Raw genomic sequence first — 27195 nt, 5'->3', positions numbered from 1 at the left:
TGCCCACCGTGCAGTTACCCTGTATCACCAAGTGAGCTTTGCTCTTCTTATTAAGGTTTGTCTTAGGCCACGGAGGCAGCATCTGCCAGTCCTGTTCCTTATCTCCATAATTCTTTTAGGCAAAACATGGTCTTTACCTGAGAGGCGTCTGGGCACATCGGTGATGGCTGGAAGTCCCGTCCCTCGAGTGGAGGACAGGGGAGTCGTGGAGTGGATGGATGGTGAAGTCATCTGGCTCAAGTAGGATGGATAAGACTGGTCATAGGACCACGGCGGGGATGACTGCGCCTGCCTGGGGTCTAGGGGAAAACAAACAAGAACATTTTTTAAAAAGGAAGAAGAATTTTAGTGCATCGACAGCCTAATTGTCAGAGAGGGCATTACTGAACATACACACATCAGTGCTATAAGGAATGAGAATGCAATGAAACACAACCTGCTCCTCTAGAACGCAACCCCTTCAAGCCTTGCTCTGCACATTTTCCCTTCCATAACAATTTTTTGGGGAAATTAACAGAGCAGTGAGCAAAGTTTTAAAAGATCTAGCAGCTGTGCTGCAAGATTTCTGGTGTCTCTCGCCCAAGTTTAACAGCGTGTTATACCAAGACTCGCCAGTCTCCATGGATTCAGACAGATAAGCAGGCAGAAAGTATGAGACCCTGGTCCAAGTTTAAGAAGTAGACTTGAGAGGTGGGGAGACTCTACAGCCAGCACTTGGTATGCCTATCAAGTTGTTATCCAGTTCAAACACTACACAGAAGTGTTTTCAGTGCTGAAAACACTACCCAAGAAGGAAAATGTCATTAATCTTATCAGCACTCGTCCAAAAATGGCACATTTGGATGCTGGCCCAATTACCTTCAGTCACCTCAATTAGAGCAATATGAAACCAAAAGGCTTGGGATAACTATTGGAAGCTAATGATGCCTTTTGATGTACTTGCTACAGCTCACTGTGGAGGAAATTATTTTCACAAAATCCTAGACTGGCTGGGGTTGGAAGGGACCTCTGGAGATCATCCAGTCCACCCACCTGCTAAAGCAGGTTCACCAGAGCAGATCACACAGGAATGTGTCCAGGTGGGTTCGAATGTCTCCAGAGAAAGAGACTCCACAACCTCTATCCTATTTTAAGGATGAATAGTTTATTTTTTGCTGAAGCACTGGTGAATTGCACCGAATGAGAGAGAGGCAGACCTAGTTTTAGTCACTGGTGATCAGATTTATAAACCATTTGCTCTCAGTTAATATCTGGTGACAAAGATACCACTGAGAGCCTCATAAATTATTACTTTTTTTCTTTAGATTGATAAATCAAAGCGCTTTCCACCCCAAAGTTTGTTTGGGGCCCTGCACAATAAACAGAAAACTGTCTCTGAACTGACTCGTAGAAACTGTAGCACATGCCTCCAAATTCTCCTCAATATTTTCCATGAAGCACATCAGGTCCACTCAATTTGGAGAACCTGCTACACCAGAGCACTGTGCTAAGGCCCTACTTTGTAGACAGCAATGTGATAGCCACATGGCATAAGCAAAGGCACTTTTTCAGGAAATCCAACCTTTTTTCTTCTTTTTTTTTAACTCCTTTCCTTGCTCTTCCACAGAGCAAACCTTGTAGTTTCAGCTATTCCTTGTTTATTTTTTCTGTTCAGACATGATTTGTTTGAAGAGATGTCTGGAAAGCAGATACTTCCTTGAAGCAAAATAACTATATAGATATATATAAAAACACACAACTTTCCCATTTAATTTTAAGAGGATTTTCCTTGCCATTTATATCAGACCTGAGTAATATAAATGGTTAACATAAACTCCTCAGAAATCCGAAGGACACTTGATCATTAAATGTAATGAACTTCTTTGTTTTAACAATTTCAAGGCTAGGGTTGTATAGATTGGCACAGGTTCAAATCTGACTGACTGCTTGTTGTTATATCTGATATCGACATATTTCTCTGCCTCATTCCCCTACTATAATTCACCATTCAGTTAATGGTAAATGATCTTCAACTGGGAATGGAAAGCCTAGGCTTGCTGGGAAAACAATCTTGAAATTAATGATGTGTCAGGAGCACAATCTCAAATCCAAGCTCCTTCAAACTCCAAGAGCTTTTCAATCTCTGCTTCCGAATTCAAAACAGAGTCCCGTAAAGTTTTGGTTTTAGGTCAGCTCCAATACTGGAAGGAAATTATACAGCAGGTAAAGGCTAGGGAAGAAAAAAAATCACAGCAGAGGATGTTTTCACAGGATTTTGGTCTATGATGGTGAAAACCTCAGGAAAGTAGCTGCCTTATGGAGTTTCACGGCACTTCTGGTAGGGCAATCCTCATGGCATGGCAAGTTCTTGAGCATTTCTGGCACCCTCACCACTTCGAATACCCACACTAGACTTGATTTTACACCTCACAACCTTGTTGTCCAAACACCTCTGTTTGGACACAAGGACGAATGGCCAAAGTGGTCCAAGGCTCATGTGGCCTTCAAAGCAACATCTCATACTGCATTGTCAGAAGCAGAATATGAGGTTGGATGGACCATCAGCTGATCCAAAAGCATATTATATATTCTTAAGACATCTAGCTTAAATTTATACATAGCTTCTATAGCTCATCCCAAACTCAGAGCCGCAATACCAGGTTTCTTTTATATATATACATATGTGTAGATAGATAGATAGATAGATAGATAGATAGATAGATAGATAGATATGATTTCAGCTTTCCATGAGTCCAATATCATGAGATTTTAAACTACGAAATATTTTAGAGAAAGAGGAAAAAGAGGATGGACTGTTAGTGAAGACACTGTGCTGTGACTTAACTGCTTCTGGCCCTGAAGCAAATTTGAGAAGCAACTTCTTCTCAGTGAGGGTGACAGACACTGGAACAGGCTGCCCAGATGGGCTGTGGAGTCTCCTACTCTGGAGACATTCAAACCCGCCTGGACACATTCCTGTGTAACCTCATCTGGATGTTCCTGCTCCGGCGGCGGGATTGCACTGGATGAGCTTTCAAGGTCCCTTCCAATCCCTGACATTCTGTGATTCTGTGATTCTGAAGCAGATCTGTTGGATTTGGATAACTCATCCAACTTCCATTTGATGCAATTTCTACATAAAGACAGTAATGATTTATTGCATATTTAACTGGACATTTTGTTCTGGTGCAGGCACTCTCTGAGTACCTCATTCACAAAATGCAGTCTAGGTTGGAAGCTTTTGACCCAGATATTGAAGTGCAAAACTGAGCCCCTCTGAAGCTAGAGTACAAACTCAACTCTAAGGAAATGAGACCATGTCTTCTCAGGGAAAATCCTCAACAAAATTTAACAGCAGATGATGCATCAGAGCTCAGCGACTGAGGAGAAGCACGGTACCCCAGGCTAGAGGGTCACTGTGGTTCCTTCACACTAAGACATGGCTGAAGTCACAGTCAAGGCAGGGTGTGGAATTTTGTCCTGGGGCTGGCTGTCTTCAAGCACTATCTTTGGTCTGTTAGGACACTGAGGATACAAGTTTCACAAGATCCTGGAGTAAATGCCCTAAAACCAGCCTCTGCTCACTGACACTGGCCAAAGTTTGTGTGGACATGTGAGAAGAGAGCAGTGAAACACCCTCACCTTCCCAAGTAAAGGTGACCTTCTGGTCCACAGGGTAAATGTTGCTGGTTGGCAGTATTGCCCAATCCCCCAAGAAAAATGTTGACCCATCTAGTCCTCGAAGGTGGACGTGCAGCTGGGTCTCATGTGGCACCCTTCGCTCCCACCTGCAACACTGCTGGAGCAGAGACCTCAGCCACTGAAGCTCAACCAGCCCACCTTTTCTGGTCCCACACGCCACCAAATCAAACCTCCTGGGGACAAGGAGGGTGCTGGGAGCACCATGGGGTGGTGCCATTTGCCAGGACAGCACTTTCAGGGCAGATCCACACAGATGCTTCTGAGGAAAACACAATGATGCCCTTAGGAGGGTCACCTTCTAGCTTGGTCACAGAAGGGGTTGAGTGGCTATTTAGCACACACCAGCAGGGAAGGAGCTACAGGCAGATTTATGAGAGTTTTTCCTTGGCATCCTACACCAGAAACCAGCTTTCCCTTTTGCTCCAGCTGGTGGGCTTGTGCATGTCCACCAGGTCCCTGTGGGCCTGGGGTTTTGTGCCATCACTCGAAGCACCATGTGCTCTGCAGGCACTGCACATCTTCCCAACCATGAGAAGTCCAGAACAGATGAGAAACCCTGGAGCTTTGAGGCAGAGTGAATGTGGATTCCTGCCTAAAGGAATCCCACAAAAACAAGAGAAAATGCTATAATAATACAAAAATACATGGAAAGGCTTGGGAGAAAGCCCCCACCTTCCCATATATCAGCCATAGGGAAAGGCCAGCAGAACATTTAACAACAGAAAAGGAAGCAGACGGCCACTCTGAGTTGGCATTTGCACTTGAAAATTTTGGAGTGATTACTAAGAGCAGTCCTTTTGTAAACATCTCTGTTACGCCTGCGTGGGTGTGAAGAAAAGTGCGGCTTTCAGCATATTCATTCACAATGGGGCATATCGTGCGTATGCGAAGAAACCCTGGGCACAGCTCGGCTGAAACAAGTCAGCAGGGAGAGGTCTAAACTAGTGCACAAACAACTCCATCCTGTTTGCACTGCCAGATAAACCTCGCTGAAGCAGGAAAATATTGAGTATTCCAAATTATTTTGTGTCTAGGTTTTTTTCTGCCACACACAGTCAGGGAGAGGGACAGACGGTTCCTGACTCATGTGGTCTGTGATTGACTGAATCAATGGACAATGGAACTGGTGCTTAATGGACAATAAGTGGTTTTAAAAATCAGTCTAAGATTGGATGCACTGCATTAAAAAAAAATAATAATAATAATATAAAAAAACAACAGTAAACCATTCTCCCACTAATGACATTGGCTCTCCAGCAATGTGACTTCCTTCAATGGAAATGTTCTCAAGTGTCAATGGAGAGAAGAAAAATGAAAAGTATATAGCCCTGAAGAATGAGCTTTTCCATTGCTTTGGCACTGGATTATGAAGAATACAGAGATTTCCTATAGAAGAAAAAAATTATTTCCCATTTCTCCAGCTGAGTTACATGATCAGAGCATGATCACAGGCTCACAGCTCCTGGGTGTACTGTCTATAACAGCCCAACATCACATGTACTTTGCAAACCCACTTTCATTTAAATCCAGCCATCAGCTCTAGCACTGGCTGCCGCTTATTGTATTAGTGCTACTGCCAACACTAAAAATCAAGCTGTCTGGAGCTATCTTTGGTAAACAGTTAAGCAAATATCCTCACTTGTTGATCTTAATGAAGCCAAGATGACTTTCTGCATGAGTAACCCAACTATTGTTGTAACATCATCCCCCCCAGCAAAACAACAACAACAAAAATGCAACCTCCTCCTCTCTGACTATTTCTTAGGCATTTTTGAAAGTCCAGTGCTTGATCCGGGTTGCCCAGTTCAATCTATGAAGTCAAATCCAATGGAGTTACACCCAATGGACACAAGCATAACTGAGACCAGATTTTGGCTTAAAGAACCTCTAAACCCATTTCTTCTCCCAGCCCCCTCCCCCCGCAACAGTCACATTTCTAAAAGAAAAAGAAAATAAACTGAACAAGCCGTGCCACTGGGGCAACTAAATTGTAAAGGCGTGGGGGGGTGTGCAAAGTTAAATGAATACTTTAGTAGGAGGGACACAAGCTTTACCAAGTGGAGGTTCACAATGGCAACTCGCCAGTTGCCTGAAGGATGCAACCAGTTTGTATAAAATCCAGCAGACTGCAGCCACCCTCGTGCTCATGGCAGCAGAAATCCCAACACCACCACCTCACCCGTGGACTCTTGCAGCTTTTATTCCATGTTACATGGGGCTGAAGGCTTAATTTATTCTGTAAGTCAATCATTGGGGTGTTTCTAAATGATCTGTTCCAGGCAACCATGTCTCTGGTTGATATGCACCAGCTACAAACTGGTGAATACTTCATGGTGGTGCTGGTCTCAGGTAAAACACAACCAACCTCTGGCATGGCATTTGCATTCTGCTGGTCTAATAACAGTTGCACAGTTTCTGTTTCAAATGTGTCCTGTGGCTGATGGTCTTGGAGAACAGACACTGGTCTTTAAGGCAGATGCTGCAAATCCTGAATGGAGCAATTAAGGAGGACCAGCTGGCACCATCCTCATCCTCCACCTGAGAGCTGAAGGACCTTTCTGCCCATGATTTTCCCAGCAGACTCAGTTTATACCACTCCTGAAACCAGTCCCTGCCTGCCAATGGAGATAGGTCCCCCCACCAGCTTCCAGGTGAGTCACCTCCAAACCCTTTAAATCTGCTTTCTACAACCCTAAAAAATGATAAGAAATGGAAGCATGACCTTGGGACCTGCTTTTGAGTTCTGTTATTTCTGTGACTGAAGTCACAGGTTGCCTGTAGATCAGACGGTGCCTCAGTGGTGATGGAGCATGAAACCTCACGTAACCCCCACTTTGCAGCCCCCCTAGCGAGGCTGACAGGGTCCTGGCCCCCATCACATTCCTGCCATTACTCTCATGGCTTTTCCCAGCTGATAGAAGCTAATCCTCCCCAGTTGCATTTCAGAAAAAAACAACAGTTTTCCTCGTTTCATACTGAACTACCGATGCAACAGCTCTCTTCTGAACGGGAATGTAATCGGATATGTGAGCAAGTTGTGCAAGTGACGTTAGGGGAAAAAAAAAAGCCAAATATACCAGTATCCAAATGTGAACAGACAGGATTCCTGATTTACGGGCAGCAAGCGGGGTTCAAATTGAATCTGCATTTCCTCAGCAAAGGCATCTACTTATTGGATGATTTGTTTTTTAATGACCCTTCGATGTTGCTTTTGCAGAATCCTAGTTAAAATGCCATGTTGAATAAGGGCAACCCTGTGCCTTGTACTGCCACAGCCCAGACCTGCGGTAGGCTCAGGACTGTGCCGTGATTTGTAAAACCCATACGCTGATACTCTAGGAAAACAAACGCAACCCAGACAGAGAAAAGAAATACAAGAGTGAACCCCAAAGTGCTGAGTTCTTTCAGGCTCAGGTGTGGGCCAGCCAGGCTTTAAATATTATTTCTGTTTAATCATGCAATAGCTATGCAAGACCTCAAGTGGAATGAAACAAAAACAGTTTATGTGCTTACCAGCAACAATATGGATTTTGTCATAGGAAACCAGTATTTACTGTGACAGTTATTAGGAATTAATTATTTTCCCTAAATTACTAGACTAAAAGATTAAGAAACAAAGGTACTTCTAAAGGAATGCTTGGTTAATTCCAATAAAGGTAATAAAAAATTCCCCGATTTTTGTACAAGTGTCTGTTCTCCTTTTAATATGTACCCAACCCATACCAGCCCAGTGACCATGTTAAGAAGCCAGTGAGTAATTCCCATTGAATATCTCACCACAACAAGGAAACTGGTGGAAACGGACAGCCCCAACAGCTCACTCCCTACTGCCACACCAAGTAGGAGAACATTTAGCAATTTCCCCTGGTCACCTAACACCTGATCAAAGAGATGCCTTGTCTGTGGCATCAACTTTGTCTCTCATTGGCATGGTCTGTGTGGCCACAAGCACCCATTCATCCCAGAAGAACTCGAGGGAGTGTCCGCAAAAAGCATCCCAGCATTTTGGTGGAACAAGAAAGCATGTAGAGCTTTACAGATTACAATCCATGTCCCGAAGAGCACCGAAAAGCCTTACGGGGAAGCCAGCACAATTCACAGAGCTCTCACCGATGTAACACCTTATTAAATGAGAGGGCTACCAGAAAGCTTTTAGGGCTGGGTGTTTGGCTTTTTTTACATTGAGGAGGAGACAAGGGTGAGGAACACCATGGCAAATACTGTATCGGACCACAGTACAGCCCCATATTCACTGCAAACTTTAATAAGCAGCCGAGTCCTCACTGATTTGGGGGAAATTAGAGCAATTTGGGATTCTAAAGTATCCCATGACAGTGAGTTTATCCAGAAAGAAAAACACATAATCCACAATAGGTGGGAAAGTCAGCCTGGCTTCCTTGGTTCGGCCCACCTCCCTCTGCCCTACCAGCACCACGTATTCCCTCTCTCGATGAAGTTGAGACACAGGGACAGGAGTTGGACTCGATGATCCTTGTAGGTCCCTTCCAACTCAGGACATTCTATGATTCTATGAGAAGTCTCGGCTGGTACTTTGAACTGCTGGTTCTTAAATTTGCAGAGAAGGCAAAGCTTTGTTTCCAGTCAGGCTTATTTAAAGCTCATCTGAAGTTTTCACCTCCCGAATCTGTAAATGCTGCTGCTGATTCATAACGAGGCATAGAAGTACTCTATTAATCAAACCCAGCAGAACATTTTCTACAGGAGGCATTTATGTGAATGAGAGCAGCATATGAGGTTACACTTAGCTAGGAAGAAAATTACAAGGGGATCTCAGTTCTCATGCTTCAGGGCATAAGCTGATCACCAGATGGGGTCGGGAAGAATTTCACCCTCCTTCGTTCCTAGATATAGTGTTGCACAATAGGTAAACTATGGAGTCACAAGGAAAAAGGAGAAAAGCTGATTATAGCCCCAGATTTTCCCTCTGCTTTCTTGGGAACTATGTCCCCAGACACCGCCAGACACAAGACAGTACCTTAGAAAAAATTTTGGGTTTTAATTTGGCAGTTCTTACCCAGAAAATTATGTACATAAGAGCCCTGATTTCATTCATGTCCAACTAATAAAACACTAAGCAGAGCCAAAATATCTGCTGTGGGAAGCTGGTGGGCAGCAGGTACCGTCTAATGAGTACTATTGACATATTTAATATATTACAAACATTTTACACTAGTTACAGTTAGACTTCTAGATCTAGGAGAACTTTGCCACAGCTCATGGGAACATTTTTTTAATTTCTGAGTGCTTTGGGTTCAAATTAACCCACTTCTCTTTCTTACTGCAAATTAATAAACCAGTTGAAGTTAAGAAAGAAGAAAAAGAAAGAAGAAGAAAGCCACAACACTTTGTTAAAACCGCTAAGTTTCAGCTGGTATCATGTCAAAACCACTTGAAACATGAAACCAGAAATCTTCCTAGGTTGACTCAAAGACTATGTCTATACCAGGAGTGCTTTACCAGTGAAGGAATACTGGTATATAACATTGGCAAAGTTCTCCTGATATAGATGCAGCTATAGCAGCAAAATGGACTTTTAAACTGGCCTAATAAATTGAGCCAAGAGTTTTTTGAACGGACTTGCATCCAAGTGAAGTTCTCCAGGAGTTCTAGCAAGTGAATTGGTCAGGGGCAACACCTCTTCACACCCTTGATAAACACAAATACGTCAACACAAGTTTTGAGCGTAGAAATGGCCAAAATTAGGTAGAGATTGTTGTGAAACTCTTTAGAAAAATTTAACCAGCTCTGAATTTAGAAAAATGACAAAATTGGTTTATTTTGTAGGCTTCACAGTTTCACTGCAAACTTCTGGCACAGCTGCAGTTAAACGTCTCTCTTCAGTCTTATAATCTGTGACACATGGTACTTTATGATTTCTCTCGGCACAATGAAATCTGTCTCTCAGCATGCAATCATAAATGTTGCATACAAGCCTCACAAGCAATTTCTCCATAACCCATTTTGTTTAATCATAGAATCATAGAATAGTTTGGGTTGGAAGGGACCTTCAAAGCTCAACCAGTCCCACCCCTGCCATGAGCAGGGACACCTTCACCCAGATCAGGTTGCTCAGAGCCCCATCCAGCCTGGCCTGGGATGTCTCCAGGGATGGGGCATCCACCACCTCTCTGGCCAACCTGGGACACTGTTCCACCACCCTCAGTGTAAAAAATTTCTTCCTCATGTCTGTCCTGAATCTCCCCTCCTTTAGTTTAAAACCATCACCCCTTGTACTATCACAACAAGCCCTGCTAAAAAGTCTGTCCCCATCTTATTGGCCCCTTTTAAGTATGGAAAGGCCGCAATAAGGTCTCCCTGGAGCCTTCTCTTCTCCAGGCTGAACAACCCCAACTTTCAACTCTAACTGTCTCAACAGTGGTCAGCACTGGCCATATGAGAAGATTGTATTATTATTCTGATAGAAAGACGGTTAAATGCTGTCACTTCCCTTAACACCACTGCTAAATAAAAAGGCTGAAGAAAAATGTCCATTCTAATATACACTAATATGTATAATTACACATACGAAGGATGAGGCAGAGCAATGTGGCAGGTAGAATTTCACCAGATTCCTACTCAGTTTACCCAGATGGACTATTTTAAACCTCTGGTAAAAAATAACCCTAAAATAAATAAAAAAACAAAATACATTTTCAGCTTCAAACACTATAGAAAAATCCACTTCCCACCTAGCTTTGCTTGGAACATATCTCACACTCTGTAACAGCCTCTTTTACTGCAGTTGAGACACAAATATCCATAAGCAATTACTACTATTGCCTGTGCAAGTCAAACCTATGGTTCTGTCTCTTACCTGTAATCTGACTCTGTCCTTGTGGATTAAAAGGACTTGGTGCAGAGTTCAGAGAGGGCCGTGGGCTCTGGGTCGGGACCCCTACTCTCATACTGGGATGAGGAATGCGCCCTAAATCACTGAGGCGTTCAGAGAACAAACTAGGTTTAGAGTCATCAAGCTTCTGTCTGTGCCCTGGAAACAGCAAATCATAAAATAAAAGCGTTAATAACAGGATTTAGTAATTTAACACACCCAAAAAAATCCCCCAAATGGTCTCTAAGGACCTGTTATTAGACTTAATGGACTTGTATCTCAGCTACCCCCAATAACACAGCAACATTGGCTGCGGGTCTTGTACTTTGGACATAATTGTGCTACTGAAACCCTTATCAAGTAGGACTGTGACCATACAGATGTGTAACATGTTGCAATTTGGATCAAAAGAAGCACTTAAGAGGACACCCACATAATGTCTTTTTTGGGTTTTTTTTGCTGCTTTAACTACACTGGGTAGTTAAAGGGGCAAACTTCTTTTCCAAAAGCAAGCCTCATATGTAAGTATTAATACATGTTATCAAATGGGACAATTATTCCAATCCTGGTTTATGCTTTGTGGATTTTTGCTCAGAAAATGAAAACTTTTCTTTTTTATTTTTTTTTAATTATTACTTTATTTTATTTTAACTCTGTCACAGTTAGTCATTAGTTTTCATTCTGCTGGGAGATTTTCCAAAAGGTAAATAGTCACTGTTATTTGAGAAGAGCAGTTATTACAAACAAAACCTTCAAAGCAGCTGGCCAAGGCTGGGTCCTACACTCCAGTGCATGGTCAGCCTTCCTCAGATCTCTCATTTCTCTCCCCAAAACCAGGCTAACGGCCATTGTGCTGTATGGCCACATTGGGAACCCTCATTTATGGGTGCTCAGTTGTCAAAAAATAAAGAGAAAAAATGGCAAAAGCAACACAATGCCCCAAGTGGCACCACTCATATTGTCATTGAGATGTCTGAAAAGTAAAGGCCTTTCTTCTCTGTTGTACCTCTGCTCTTAGGTTTAATTTCTTTCCAGAGCAGTTATAGGATGCTCCTCACCCAATGGCGCCTATGAAAGTGAGGCACAGAAGGTGTTATTTCTATCATTCAACATAAGGAGAAACAGGCATGCATAGAGACTAAGGTCAGGACTAATTTTACTTAACTTTAGCCATTCATAAATCAGGCATCTAGTCTAAACTCTTCTAATGTAGACTTCCTCTACAGTTAATGGAAAGAAATAGCTACTTCCAGAGGGCAATTAATCTCATTTGTCTCTGACACCAGTCTTAAAACGGCGTGATTCACCTTCTGAATTTGCTTTCTCTTCCTTCTCTGATCAGAGAGGGAGCACACATGACTAGTTTAATTAGACACCCTCAACATTAGTCAACATTACATGGAATGAATCTTACCAACCAAGGTCACACAAAAAGCCTCTGGCAGAGCTGAAAGGGGGCCCAGACCCTCTGATTGCAACCCAGAACCACATCTGCCTCCATCCCTCTAAGCAGTGCCAGGGCACAGGCACAAGCAATAACCGTGTGGGATATTCTTACACTTTTAACAATAAGGAGAGTCCCTGGTAGGGGAAGCTTGAACCCTTCCAGATGATCCTCAGTGGGTTGAGATAATCTGCCCTGTCCCTCAGCAGTGTGGACACAGCCGCCTCTCTGGAGGCTTGGAGAGTTCAGCTTTGCAGACATGGTCAGATTGTCCCATTAGTCTTGGGGCCAGAGAACCAATTCTGGCATTGGTTAATTTATTTTGAAAGCATAAATGAGGCTACCGAGTCTTGAGATCAAACTGTCAGGCTACCACTCTTAAAAAACGATGCCTTTAATGGTGTCTATCACCACAGTACTGAAGAACACGGGTTCACATCGTCTGAGACCATGGTGCCCAAACATGACTGTAGGCAAAGCCATGTCAGTTGTAGGCAGCTAAATCCAAACTAGATTCAGAGAAATCATGGCTCTGGATAGAGAAGCAAAGGATTCAGGTTGGGAGATGAGAAGAAACTGGATGGAATTCAGTTTTGGAGAAATTTCTCTAGCAATTTTTAAAAGTTGATTAGTTGACCCATTATTTTGTACTTTGAAGGATGGACTTTTCTCCCCCCGGATGACTCAATATAAAAGCAGGGGCTAGGTGGGAGAATTGTCCCTATGGAGAGGGTGTTGCTGTTTGTTAGAGCTGACACCAGTGGCAACTCCCCTCTTCAGGAAGTATCAAACACTTCAAATTGGGGAATGATTTTTGGTGGGCTTGTAACTCCACAATGGCAAGAGGATAACATCTAATCTCGTAGCCTTTAGCATTATCTTCTCTATTTATTTAAAACACAACCTGTACAAGTTGGGTGCTGCTAAATCTGAAGAAATGACTTTCCAACCACACACAGTCATTATTCTCTTGGGATTTCTCCTTCTCTATCTTCTGTTCCTTTTTTAAAGGCAGCCCCTTCCACTCCCCTTTTCTGTTCTATTCATTCCTAATCACATTTCAGCAAGTTCAAGAGGGCTCAAAATATGGCAAACAGGCCTCACACACCAGGGCTGACTTTATCTGGGAATGAATGCATCCCCAAAGTGAATTTTATTCTGAATTTTCAGAGAAGAATCCTGTTCTATGTTTATACCATTTCTTTTTAGCTAAAGAATCATTAACAAATGGGAGCAGAAGCTATTTTAACTGTCTTCAGATAACTCAATGAACATTTGTTATATATTTGTTATATAGGTCACTGTTCCTGCATCAACCCCCAGCTTTGTTTCTATCACGCTCTGTTTGCCTGTGCATAGCTTTGCTAGAACAGCATTTACATTTAATTATGTGTAGTAGTATTATACTGAACTCGGTCTATCACAGAAAGACAAAAGTCAGCAGGATAGCAGTGCAGTTTAGTGTAGGCATGGGAAAAAAAAGAAGGAAAAAAAGAGGGGAAAAAAAAGGGAAAATATTTCCACATCTGTTTGAATTGAAATGAGTCGTGTGGGTTTGGGTGTTGCCATCTCCCCCCTCCAAAAAAATATTAGGGAAAAGAGCTCCGTGCACATCTGGAAGACCCCAGGCATCAATGGAGCTGCAAGTCCCCAGGAAGCAGCAAGGGGCCAAAGGCAGACTTGCCTTCCCCTTCTGGACATTTAAAATTTAGGGTTGTAACATGGAGTCATGTTGTGACAAAGAGATCCACAGAAGGAGCCACACTCCCCCGGTGAAACGTCCCGGCGAGATGAGGTTACATTTCAGCTTCGCATGTTATGGGTTACTGTGCTTTGATAAAAGCCAAGTGTCCCCATTGAAAGCAAGCAGGAAAATCAACTAAAACTTCATATTCAGGAGGTGCTCACAAAGAAGTGAAGGCACCTTAAATAACTCTCTTGCCCTGATTCCTGTGCAGGAAAAAAAATCCTATTAAGTACAGAGGAGCCATGAGGTATGGGCTGAAAACACTCTAAAAAGGCCTTCTGAGTAGCACATAAGCAGCAGCAATGAAATATGTGATACATGTTTAAAACTCATTCCACAAGCTGCTTTTCATCTCTCATTGATATATGTGTCCGTTGACAGAGAAATTCCTGATCCCAGGGGAGCGTGCTAAGAAAAGCTGTGTTCCTTGGTCTCAATCATGAGGCGTAATTTTATTTCAGGAAAAAAGATTAGGGTAGCAAGTGTGGATAGCTCAGGGCGAATCTGTGATCTGCTGCAGCAGTGAGTACATTAAAAAGCAATATAAAAAACCTACATAAATAGAATAAAATAATGCTGCAGCTATCCCAATGCCTGTAACACTGCTTTTAGTGCCGGTTCCTCTGTTATTAACACAAAGATGATTTTGTGGAATGGATTGGGCTTGGAAGGGGACAAAATGGTTACAGACACAGGCAGTCTGAGATGTGAAATGCATGCAAAAAGACTGAGGCTGTCCCATGGGGCACTGAGTAAGGATGGGACCCAGTGGCCATTGGAAAAGATCAGGTAGCAGGCAAGGAGATGGGAAAAATCAAGAATTAGTAGACAAAAGATACACAAGCTGTTCTGATTTGTCTGTTGTCATAGTAAAAAGCATGTTACCCTGTTTCCTCGAAAATAAGAAAGGGTCTTATATTAACTTTTGCTCCAAAAGATGTGTTAGGGCTTATTTTCAGGGGATGTCTTATTTTTCCATGAACAACAATCTACATTTATTCTTGAACAAAAATGAGCATTTATTCAAATACATTCTACGTTTATACAAATATAGTCATGTCATCACATTCTGTAACATCTGTCCTGCTGCATTCTATCGACAATAATTTTTACTTTTTTACATGTGTAGCTGCCTGGACACTATTTAAATTGACTTTTTTAATGAACTGTAACTAGGGCTTACTTTTGGACTAGGGCTTGTATTTCGAGCAGTCTCAAAAATCCTGAAAAAATCATGCTAGGGCTTATTTTTGGGGTAGGTCTTATTTTCAGGAAAACAGGGTAGAAATCTATGGTTTGTTCCAAGATGACGAGCAATATTCTGGTCTCTCACTGCTACTTGGCTATTTGAAGCCAAACACATACCTGAGTATTAGTTTCTGGAGATGGAAAGCATTGCCATTAACCAACCCCAGTAGGACTCCGGGCCATTTTACATGAGCCGAACCAGAAAAGAGTACTGAGAGCGTGCAAAAAAGTCAATGCAAATTTTATCCAGCCAAACTGCTGCTTCAGCTGGCTGGTCCAGGATGGCCCCAGAACGTGTTACAATGGCCCACAGGAGCTCATGTTCAGTTATCACACCCCAGGCATGGCAGAAGATGTGAGGAGGCTTCATCTCCCATTTAATCATTTCAGCTTAAACTAAACGGAGGCATGTCTTCCAGATCAAAGCGCGGCAATCTTGAGCCTGCTGGATGTGGTAACTGGAAAGGGACGTGAGCTTGTCTCTCATCACTGAACTTCCACCGCTCCGCTGGAGAAGTCAGGATGTAAATCGGGCCATGGAAGAGGCTGACTTGCAGAATGTAAATGTGGTGTTGATGCTTGAAGATTTTTACCTCCTCGGGGAGGAGGGGTATGTGTTTTTATCTTTCAGCTTGTGGGTGTGGAACTGAAAATTAATCAGATTATGCTACACGTGGCCTCACCAGATGCTGACACTCAGGGACTCCCTTTCTTTGTACCGTGTACACCACCCACTAGTTTTTTTGTGTGTGTGTGTGTTTTTTTTCTGGTACCAAGGAGATCTGGTTACCAGATTTTCAACAGATGCTTTTATCATTCTCAAGTGGGTTAGCTATTTTCAGTCATCGCCCATTTATATCTTTTTTTCGCTTTTGTCTTAACAACAATAAGTATCGTGGGAGTCAGGTGTCTCTGTAAAAGAGCCAAGGGAAGGCACAAAGATCATGAAAGTAAGAACCTGTGCTCTCACCTGCTGGGGACACATTTGCTGGGACATCCCAAGCAGAATGGGGAGTGATGACCCAATATGAAATACCACCATGGGTTGTGTTTTATATATGCCGTGAATGCACTAAGCACCAGTTAGTGAAGTTTGGAGAGTCACTCCATAGCTGGAAAGGGCAAACAAAATAAAAATGCTTTGAACTCCAAGGCCAGTAACTGAGGCTTTCTATGGCTCTGGATTCAGTGCTGAGATTGAAAAAGAAGAAAACTTTAATGGAAAAGTGACTTTCCTCCAGGCTAAGGGGTGGCAGAAAAAAGAAGATTCACCTAGTTCACAAGCTATGAATGCACAGCCTATACACCCCAAGCTTTCCCTGACATCAAGAGAAGCACAACAGAGCTCAAAAACCCAAGTTTTTATTATTCCCACTGCTCTTCAAAGGTGAAGTGCTTTAAGAAGGTAAAGAATTGGCACATTTTTTCCTACTAACACTATTTGTCTTTCAGACAAGCACTCCAATTATGTCTCTTTAAACACCAGCACACTAGCGACATACTTCTGTGTACACACTATAAAAGGCAATTTCACACCACAAAAAAAAAGGATAGGTTGCATGCCCTCTGAGTTTCATCATAAATTGTCCTTAAATTCTCTTTGGATGTCTTCCTGAATTTCATCCCATTTGGCCCTATGGATCGGATGTAACTGGAAGATGCCAATACAGGCTTGACTGTGAATTCAGCTACAGGCTTGTAAAGGTGAAGTCAAGGGAGTCACATTTATGCCATGGAAAAGGAGTTCAGACCTGAGCCTAAGGCTTCTTAACAGCTGTTGTGCAGAGACTGAATAATGCTGAGCATTCAGCATGAAGCAAAAATAGTCATTGTTCTGTTACAAATTTCAGTCAATACACCATTGCAGTGAGATGTCACACCAAAGCTGTGTCAATCTATGCACTGGAGGTAAAAATAAGAGAGCCATAAATCAGCAAAAGCCCAGAAGACGCACGTCAGCTCTTTTGCAAGGAAAAAAAGTCTCTGAAGCAAGTCACAAGGGTCCCTTTTGTGTCCCTTGTCTTGTGACAAACTGTCATCCCTGGGCTGGCTTCCCCCCGCCCAGTCCTACCCAACGCACCTAATACAAAGTTCATTAAAAAAAACCCAAAACACAAGAGCCAAACAAATTTTACCCAGGAAAGGGGAAAGCTTGGAACCCTTCCAGTCTCTTGGGTAAAGACACAATTATGAGAAGAAAAATATAATCCACCCAAGAGACATAATTACATAATTAGGCCATGGGCTGTGCATAGGAAAGGTTCTTATAGTTCATAAAACAAGGAGCTACATAGGTGCAGTAACTGCAGTTAATTCACTCAATGGAGAAAAAAAAAGATGTTTGTTTTTTAAATAGCTGAAGGCACCAGTTTGCATTAGACTGGAGAGCTTATTCTTGCAACTGCACACAGACCCCTATTAGTGTCAACAGGAGCCACTCAGACGCAGGCAGAAAACAAGACCCCATGTCTTTGTGTTCTTAAAAACCATACTTTTTTTTTTACCCAAAGCAGGTAAGCCCTGTACCTGAAACTACTGCAGAGAACTGGAAATAAATAAAGCCAGAGGAATATGCGCTGTGGATGGGCTAAGGTCTTATCCAACAGATTGAATGTGGCCCATTGCCAAAATCACTCTGAGCTCCTCCTCCCTGGCCCCTGCTCAGCTGAAGGTCTGCAGATACTGGTATGGTTCCAAAAAGGCCAGATCGAGCTCCCAGAGGAACCAGTTATCCTATTGGCTTCCCAGAGCTGTGCCTCCAGCCCGGGGTGTGCAGAGGAACGGGCAGGTTTGAACCTCAGTGTAGAGGTCAAGCCTATGGAGCATCCCTGATGTCGATGGTCACCTCCCCACTGACTTACTGGGAGCAGAAGCAAATGTGGACTCAGCCCATCTCGCAGGCAGCCAGCGAGAGCAAGACGGAGTCAGGGCTGCCAGAAGATGGAAGGGAGGAAAGGGAAGGAAGATTGAGGTGAAATGTGTCCCTTTGTGCCCATGGGAATGACTCTAACTCAAGCACTTTGAAGTCTTTGAGGATATCAAGTGCTGTCAGTGCTTTCTAAACTTCAGCTGGGGTTTGTGAAAAGCCTGCACCCAGCCAAAAGACAGACCCAGAGGTCGAGGGTTTTCAGCAAACTGCGACAGCTGCAAGGAGCCTCTTGCTCCCAAAATTTCTCTACCTAGAGAGGTGAAAAATGCCTGCTCAGAGCAGGGCTTCAGGCTGCAATGCAATGAGAGACTGATGGGGGCACGTGGCAGGGACTGAGCTGGCTGGGAAGTCTGCAAAGTTGTGTTAAAGCAAGAAAATGGGAAGATTTTAATGAATGAAGCCAAGAAGGTGCTTTAAGAAAAAGGACAAGCAGAGCAGGATGGGGCTCGAGTGGGATTGTTTTTGCACCGGTTCACTCCCACCTTTCAACTCATCCCAGCATTGCAGGATCCACACTGCCCTCTTCTTTTTGAAAAGGTTTTGAATTTGGACTTTGGATCCTGAAGCTTGTTCTGTGAGGCTGAGCAACACATCCGCACAAACCGTCCGGGTGAGGGAGGGAGCAGGTGGGACCCCCTTGTGCGGCGATGCTCTGCCTTCACCTTCGCAAACATAAAGGAATCTGTGTGCACGTGTGCCAGGAAAGCAGCTAAACATTGCTGGCATCGGCGCTTAGAGACATTAAAGACGTCTCGTATAAACAGAGGCTGTCACGCAAGCCTCGGTCCCTGCCTTAATTCCCTTTGCATGCTGATATCTGTTATGTTCTCCCCCTTCTCCTCCCTTTTTAGCAAAAGGGGGGAAGAGGGAAAACCTCTCCTGCAAAAGCACAAGAGCTCCTCATTCTGACTTCATCACTCTCAGCCTAACCCAGCCATTATCTTTTCAGAAATAAGGTTTTCCTCCCCAAAAAAAGGTTGCTATCCCGTAAAGAGCCCGCCAACTTCTGTTGCTTGCTGCAGCGACCGGCAGTAAAGATCATAGCAAAAGGGGATGAGGAGGGGGGGAGAGAAAAGAAATCTCCTTGAGCTGGCCTCCCTCCAGCTGGCAGGAGGGGATGGTTTTCTTAACGCTTGCGAAACCCGATTACTTTAAAAGAACGAAAAGGGGGAGCGATGTAAACACATCCATTAAAACAGATTTAAGGCGCTTAGTTTAAATCTAGTCTAAGAGCTCTCCAGTGCTACGCTGCCCTGCTCTCTAGACATCAATAAGGTGCGTTTTCATTTTTGGTTTTGTTTTACACCCCCAAAACCAGGAGCGTATTGCAGGCTGAACGCTGCGGTCACAACGGGAATTCAGGCACGGAAGAAACAACAGTTAAGCAATAATAGATGGATGAGTGCGTGTTTGCGCTGGATCTTTCAACAGATTGGTTTGCTGCATTAGGAGACTACTGTGTTTATAACCACGCAGCAAGTTTGAAGCAGATTGTTTGAACTTGATTAAAATGGGATATTTCTAAAATAACCGTACTAACAAAACTCAGATGGCTAAAGAAACCTGAAAACGGGGTTAAAAATTAGAGAAAAAAAAGAAGATGCCATTTCAGTCTACACTGGCAGGGGTAACATGATATAAATGCCAAAAGAAAACAGTCTTTACAAGTTCGACTCGAAGGATTATCTTGTGTATCAGCACCCTCTGTGGCAGAGTAGCATTTATCCACGTATCCACCCATGTTAATGCTGTTTCACAATTTACTACAGTCGTGACAGACAGATAATTGCTTTATCCACCCAAGTGTAATAAACGGAGTCTACTATGTTAATCCTCATGTTCTTATTGTCTGCGAATGCCAAGTAAGGGAGAGACGTATGCTGAAAACCCTTCCCTCTCCTTCCAAAACTACTGGAGTTTACTTGCCCTCAAACCTGCTAAAGTGTTCTTATTGCATTCCACTCCCCTGCTTGCAGCACCAAGTATTTTGAGTAGTGTCAAGTTATTGTTACACAAAGGGCACCTACACTCAGGCTATATGGATGAAGAAGCTAGGATGCAGTAGGAAAAAAAATACTTAAAAAATTAAAACCAACCGCCCTCAAACATCTTTTCCTACTCAGTAGGTAAAACAGGCCAAGTATTATTTGTTCCTGGGCATAGCACAGAGAGTAATTAACCTGTCCTTCTAAAACTGGACATTTACTCAGTTTGTGTGGAGTCTGTCTGACTGTTGAAAAATGCCATTTTGCTGCTGGCTCATCGGTGTTTTCCACAAAAATCTATAAAGATTTTTTCTTATTTTGAATGTCGAAAACAGGCACATCCTTTCAAAGGCTTACAGATTCCTGGCGGCTGCGTGAGCTTAGGCTTGTGGCATCAAATTTGTAATGACAGTTTGATGGATGTCTCCCTTTCTTCCTCCTGAAAGGTATTAAGAATTGATGGTTCCCCCAGTAAAAATTACACTTAACGCCGTTCTTTGCTCTTATTTATACACTCAAGTGTCTAAAAAGGTCTCGTGCTGCTGGCGATGAGTGGGTTTATTGGGGAAAATGTTACATCGCAGAACGTATTCACCTTCTGTGTAATCAGAGCACTTGTACAAGCACCTACAGGTTTTGAAGATGGGCAGCCTTAAATGGCACATAAATGGTGCAGCTGGGCTTAAGGGAAGGAATGTCGGCCTGAATATCCTGCTAACAATCCTGGAGGTGAGTCGCAGTTTTTATCCCCTCGTTATGCTCCACCTCTATCTGCCAACGCCACTGGGGGCATTTGTGTCTCAGGTGGAAGCTGGGATGGATTAACCTCTGCTTTCAAGCCTCTGAGGGAAAGAAAATATCATTTAAAGGATAAAACACAGCCAGAGGAGGAGATGGGATGCATGGAGGAGAGCTTGGTGTTATGAGTTCGCCCACTGACTATCACTAGTGTTACTGAAATGGGAGGTATTTTACGCATCGGCCAATTAATATTTATTATTTTCTTTAATAATTTGAATGATGCAATACAGACCACCATTATAAAATCTTGAGTTGATGGTGAGTAGGGAGGAATCCTCCAGACTTTGGAGAAAGGGGTCGGAACCAGTGATAGGACAAGGGGTAATGGGTTCAAATTGGAACACAAAAAGTTCCACTTAAATTTGAGAAGAAACTTCTTCTCAATGAGGGTGACAGACACTGGAACAGGCTGCCCAGGGAGGTTGTCGAGTCTCCTACTCTGGAGACATTCAAAACCCGCCTGGACATTCCTGTGTAACGTCATCTGGGTGTTCCTGCTCCGGCAGGGGGATTGGACTGGATGAGTTTTTGAGGTCCCTTCCAATCTTTGACATTCTGTGATTCTGTTATTCAATTTAAAACGATCTTAGCAAACTGGAGAAACTATATTTGCCATGTCATCAGTAAAATGGCTTACAGTAAAAGCTAAGTGCATTGTATTGCAAATTGTAAAAGCTCAAATGCACCGCAACAACAAACCGATTAACCAGCAACACTGTGGAGGAAGATGTGGGGGTAGGACGGAGTTGCAAGTTGAATGTGAGTCAATAACAGGATTCTGTCTTTTTTTTTTTTTTTAATAAAATGCAGTTCTGGGAAAGATTAATGGTTAAGCTGCATAGAAGACATAGAAGGTAACTCTTCCACTGCTCAGAAGTGGTGAGACATCAGCTGGACTGCTTTAACCAGTTTGGGACACCACCCCCTAAGAAAGATACAGATGAAGAGACAATCCAGAGGAGAGCAACAGGAGCGATAAGAGACTTAAAAAACATGACCTACATGGAAAAGTTGAAGGAAATACATTTGTTTAGTCTAGAAAAGAGAAGAGCAGGAAAGGACATGATAAGAGTAAAATGTTTTCTAAAGAAAATGGTAATCAATTGATCTCTGTGTCAGCTGAGAACAGAACAAGAAAAAGCTGCTTCATCTGAGGTAGAGGAGATCGAAGAGATTAATGTATGATATTAGCACACTCCTTTTTAAGTATAAAAGAAAAAAAAAACAACACAAAAACCAGACTTAGTAAGTAAGTGGAAGGCACAGTACTGCAGGATTTAAGAATTTGGACAGATGACAGTGATGATCTAAGTATATATAATACTTCCTCTGAGGAAAAACGGACTAGGTCGCCTGAGGTTTCTCTTAGCCCAGCTCTTCTAGGACTGAGTGATTGTCTGTGCTTGGTTAAGTCACGTACGCAATATTTTTAACATGAGTACATCAAGCCAGGCAGCTCATGCAAACTGTGGGCCTGATGCTGCAAAGAGCTGAGCATCTCCAGCTGCCATTAAAGGGCCCAAGGGAAATGCAGGTTGTGTCTGCTCCAGAGGAACATGAGTTTGGAAATGCTGGTCTCAACCCCCCTGTGCCACCGTTTCCTACAGCTCTAACTTCAGAATAACTGTCATTTCTTTCCCGCACAGTGGACATTACAAGATTGATTACGCCATTCATTTAGCAAGCATGACTCTGAGCCTCCACTAGTTATCGGGGGAGACACAACGAAGTAAAACCAGAATTTCACACCCAATGCTTGAGAGTGTTCCTGCAGCCCCAGACGAAGGTCCAGGAGACCATTAACATGTCCATGACTGGTTTTGGTTGTTGCTTTGTTATTTGTGCATCTGCTGTTTACTTGAGGAGAGATGGTCCCATGCAGAGCAGCCTTGGCCATTCCCTTCCGCTTCATGCCAGTATGAAGAACAAGGGACATCAAAATGATAAACTTATTGGGGAAGAAAAATGCCACTAATCCTGGAAGCAAATGTTTTGGACAACATACATATTCTGTAAGAGTGCAGGGAACTCCTCAGTGTAGTGAGAGACTATGAAACCCTGGGAGGATTTTCCAACAAGAGAGCCTCATTATTTGCATTATTTGCTCCTGGAAGTGCTTCATTCATAACTATCTCCACTGGATTTCTTTTTTCCTTTGGTGGAAAAGAAAAGCTACATTCTGCTGTGAGCTACACAAACACAAATCCCATCCTCACTGGAGAAACTCCTGCATACATTCATCTCACACTAAAACCTCTGAGCCCTAAGGCTGTTTAATAACATCGTGCCCAAAACTCAGCCAAGCATCGCAAGCGCATGAGACGCTAGTTGGTGGCCAAAGTTAAGCTCGTCCTTACAGGCTTTGCAGGTCGCTAATTCAGTGCCTAAGCCAGGTGTTTAACCTGCTCAGGGGCGATGCCTCCTACCAAAAGCCCCAGGGGGGATGAGAGGAGGGAGGTGAGCGACACAGCTGCATTTGTCTGTGAGGAGTGGAGGAGCGCGGTACTTTTTGAAGGGCTCTGGAAGGAGGCTGACCCTTTTTCTGACAGCTGTAAAGTTTGTTTAGTAACAGGGAGCCTCCTGTGAACTTAAAAACAATAGGAAAACAGAGGCCTGGAGAATAAATCTTGCCCCCTGCCCTGGCTGCCTGTGCGTTTGGCTACCAGAAGGTAACAAATCCCCAGGAATGTGGACGGCGGGGGGGTGGATGCGCTTGTGAGATGGAGCTGGAGGCTGGCCAAGAAAAGCAGCGGGCAATGCCATTCACAGTGCAGAGAACTGCGCTGGTGAACACCCGGGTAAAGGCCGGGGCCACCACAGGCGAGATGTCCTCTCCAACTGCCCGGGCTGGTTCTGCGGGGACCTCCTCAGGAGCATGTCCCACAGAAACCCCAAATACATCTACTGTTTCCAGACATAATTAATTCAATAGACAGTGAGCTTCTTATCAAGGAATGGTGGAGAAAAATCAGTCCAAATAGGACGTGATTTTTAGCATCATAGAATCACAGAACAGTTTGGGCTGGAAGGGACCTTCAAAGCTCATCCAGTCCCACCCCTGCCATGAGCAGGGACATCTTCAACAGATCAGGTTGCTCAGAGCCCCGTCCAGCCTGGCCTGGGATGTCTCCAGGGATGGGGCATCCACCACCTCTCTGGCCAACCTGGGACAGTGTTTCACCACCCTCAGTGTAAACAATTTCTTCCTCATGTCTGGCCTGAATGTCCCCATCACCCCTTGTCCTGTTGCAACAGGCCCTGCTAACAAGTTTGTCCCCATCTTTCTTATCAGCCCCTTTTAAGTACGGAAAGGCCACAATAATATCTCCCTGGAGCCTTCTCTTCTCCAGCTGAACAACCCCAACTCTCTCAGCCTGTCCTCCCAGCAGAGCTGTTCCAGTCTCAGATCATTTCTGTGGCTCCTCTGGCCCCTCTCCAACATGTCCATGTGTGTCCTGTGCTGAGGGCTCCAGAGCTGGACACAGAACTGCAGGTGGGGTCTCACCAGAGCAGAGCAGAGCAGAGGGGCGGAATCACCTCCTTCACCTGCTGGACACGCTCCTTAATTTCTGAATTCATGATTCTCCCTTGCCCATACACCAGGGGAGCTCAGAGGGCACTAATTTTTGGTCACTGGGCAGGGCATGGCATACGAGACAGGGAAACCTTTGTCTTATCACTGGTCCCCCGATCTGCACAATCCTCCCCCAAGTTCACATTTAAAGAAGATTATCACTCACAGGCTTTGCTTTCGCCCTGCTGTAACTACTCTGTTATTTCCCTGCTAAACAGAAATCCACTTGGGCATTACATTGTGGGTGCAATCTGGTGGGAACAGGAAAATCAAAGAAACGGAAGCTGTAAATGCCTAGTTATAAAAATCACAAGTCGTTCAAATGGGCAGCTGTGAAGTTAATAGCTTTCAAAGATGTACACAAGCACATGCATACAGCCCTACCTATAGACAGGCTCCGAGGTTGGAAAGACATTAGAACGCGTTGGATCATACCCAGCATATGCTTTGAATAATTTCTAACTATTTTATTATCGTTTTGGTGAGTCATTAAGTTTGGATGCCCACTACAGTGCACCAGTGGAAAACAGCTCTACGACGCAAGAATGGCAAGGATATTTTATTCTGCTCTCTTAAAGCAGGCAGAAATAACCCTGAAGTACTTAAATTCTGGAAATACTCATCATCCCTGTGCTATTAATATCGTCTCAATAGCTCGTTCTATTTAAAGCAAGTTTCTTTCTTTGGGTTTTATTTTGCGGGTGGCAAATCCTCATTTAATTCGCAGGATAAAAAAGTATGAACCTACAATTGGAAAAATAGGATTGTACGGGGCCCAAGCCATCAACCAGAGCCATGAATAGAGGCTTTGCCACTGTCTTCAGTGGGAGAGAGCCTGGCCCTCAAGTCTTTACAGTTTGCACAAATCTGAATTTTATTATTTGCTTTGTTTTTAATGCCATATGACTCATTTTAAGGAATAATATAGCTGCTTCCGCCGTAATGTTTACAGTTATGTCTCTGCGAGACCAAAGTTTGGTCCCTCGGCTATGGAATTTTAGATACAAGCTGTGTAGTCTACCTTTCAGCCCTACCCCTTCTTTGCTTCCACATAGAAAATAACGCACACTCAAGCCTTTGTCGTCATTTGTAAGGGACAACACATACATATGAGGGTTTCCTTTTTCTTTAAGCACAACCCTGATTTAATTCCACCAAAGAATGATGGGAAATAGAACGTTCAAGGAAAGTAAAACAAGCAATGCTAGCGATGCTGAAGAAATTGGTTATCTTTTAGTGGTGCATTGCTTTGGCTTTTTTTACAAGTAAAACTCATCTGTCTTGACCAATTTAAATGAAGGGAAAAGGCAACAAAGAGGGATGGAGAACTTTTTCCAGCTTCAACACAAACCGTGAGGAAGTCAAAACTTTAAAGAAAGAAAGAAAGTTATTTTTTTGGTAAAATTCTACAAAGAGCTCACCACTATGACGAAGAAATTTGGTTTTTAACTCTTCTCCAGGTAGGATGGATCATTCCTAGTCCTTTCACTTCAGCTTCCCGCAAGGCCTACGGGATTCTTCTCCTTTTGGCAGCAGAAAAGGAGTTTGGCTGTCACTGTCCCCATCATTGACCAGTTTTGATGCACAAATGAGTTATTTCTCCCTTCACAGAAAACTCTGCGCACAAATGACTCCCCTTCGTCAAAGGACCAACACTAGACTAGGACTTAAAACCATTTCTAATCCTTGATGGATTTAGATGGCCAAGGGTGGTCTGCTGTCAAGTCTGCCCCCCAGCATCTGACAGCATTTCCAACAAGACATTGGTTTAAAGTTTTATATTTTTTATACAGCAAGGAAAATACTCTCCCTTCTCCACACTGCTCATAGTTCACTGCATCTTCTGAACAGAACATCTATCCCCAACACTCACTCTCTCACGAGGCGTGGTAGCAATTTACTTCCTGCATATCACTCAGATTTGAGAGTGAAAAGTGTTTTTTCCGGTTTTGCTTTTCTTTGGTAAAATTTCTTGATAGTGTTTGAGAATGGCTGATATTACTGTTTGCTAATGCTTTGATGATGTTTCTTGCTTTTTTGTTGATTGTGGCATAAATCTTGGTTAAAATAAATGGATGCACACTGGCATAAAACTGATATAAGAGGATAATTCTGGCTGCTGCATTTAAAGTGAAAGTCAAGGCTCGCTCACTTGACAGTTAAGATAACTGTACCTCTACCAAGCTCTGTGGTTTTCACACTTTTGTATTTAGTGCTTGGATGTTTCCTTCTCTGCTTTCACAAAAACAGTGATGCAAAAACCTGGTCAAAGGCAGGGATGGGTACCCAGCTCCTGAGGGCTGCTGGGAATATCCCAAGCACAAGGATCCGGGTCCCACGGCATGGCAAGATGAGATGTGCCACTGCATCGCCAAAACGTGTCACATCCCCCATCATGTCAGACCCACCGTCACCTGGAGAAGTGGCAGGAGATGACAAGCCAGGGAGAAGGATGACGCTCACTGTAATTAAAACCTGCCCTTTGTATTTTATTTTGCACGTCTGTGTGAGTTAAGTGGCCTTGTTTAAAGTAAAGTAACATCATTTCCACTGGCTGTAGTTTCTAAAATACCATTGCTTATCCTAAACCTAAGCACAACTCATTCTGATGGAGTTTCTCTGTTATGCAGTTCTGGTCTGTACACATGATGGTATATTCCTATGACGTGATGGTATATTCCTTCTGTGTCTAATTTGGTTCAGAGGCAGTGTACTGAAAAGCAAGCGTATGTGCGTATGCAAACAAACACAGCAGCACCCTGACACATGCTAAAAATGACATTTTTGTGTCTGCTCACGAGGAAAAAAAAGGATTAATTATGTACAAATGTAACAGTTTTCTCTAACTCTGCCAGGAGATGTGAAAGAGAAGCAGTCCTGTAATCACGTCTCTTCTGAGAATACTGACATATGGTTTTAACAGAGGTTTATTTCCT

The 27195-nt window shown here is 43.4% G+C and overlaps 1 protein-coding gene across 6 annotated transcripts in view; it reads right to left on the bottom strand.

Moving 5' to 3' along the window:
• Positions 1-27195, bottom strand: part of RUNX2 (RUNX family transcription factor 2) — a 228372-nt gene that overhangs the window by 98458 nt on the left and 102719 nt on the right. For 4 of the 6 annotated variants that reach the window (XM_065055679.1, XM_065055683.1, XM_065055680.1 and 1 more), the window contains 2 exons: positions 10517-10690; positions 138-299 (listed from right to left, as the gene is read on the bottom strand). In XM_065055679.1, coding sequence (XP_064911751.1) covers positions 138-299; positions 10517-10690 — 336 coding nt within the window. The remainder of the gene's footprint in view (positions 1-137; positions 300-10516; positions 10691-27195) is intronic. The other 2 variants (XM_065055681.1, XM_065055682.1) reach the window with 1 other exon arrangement.

The sequence above is a fragment of the Columba livia genome, chromosome 3 (assembly GCF_036013475.1).
Source record: "Columba livia isolate bColLiv1 breed racing homer chromosome 3, bColLiv1.pat.W.v2, whole genome shotgun sequence".
Classification (NCBI taxonomy): Eukaryota; Metazoa; Chordata; class Aves; order Columbiformes; family Columbidae; genus Columba; species Columba livia.
The sequence above is the reverse complement of the archived record's forward strand: the minus strand, read 5'-3'. Positions and strand labels throughout refer to the sequence as shown.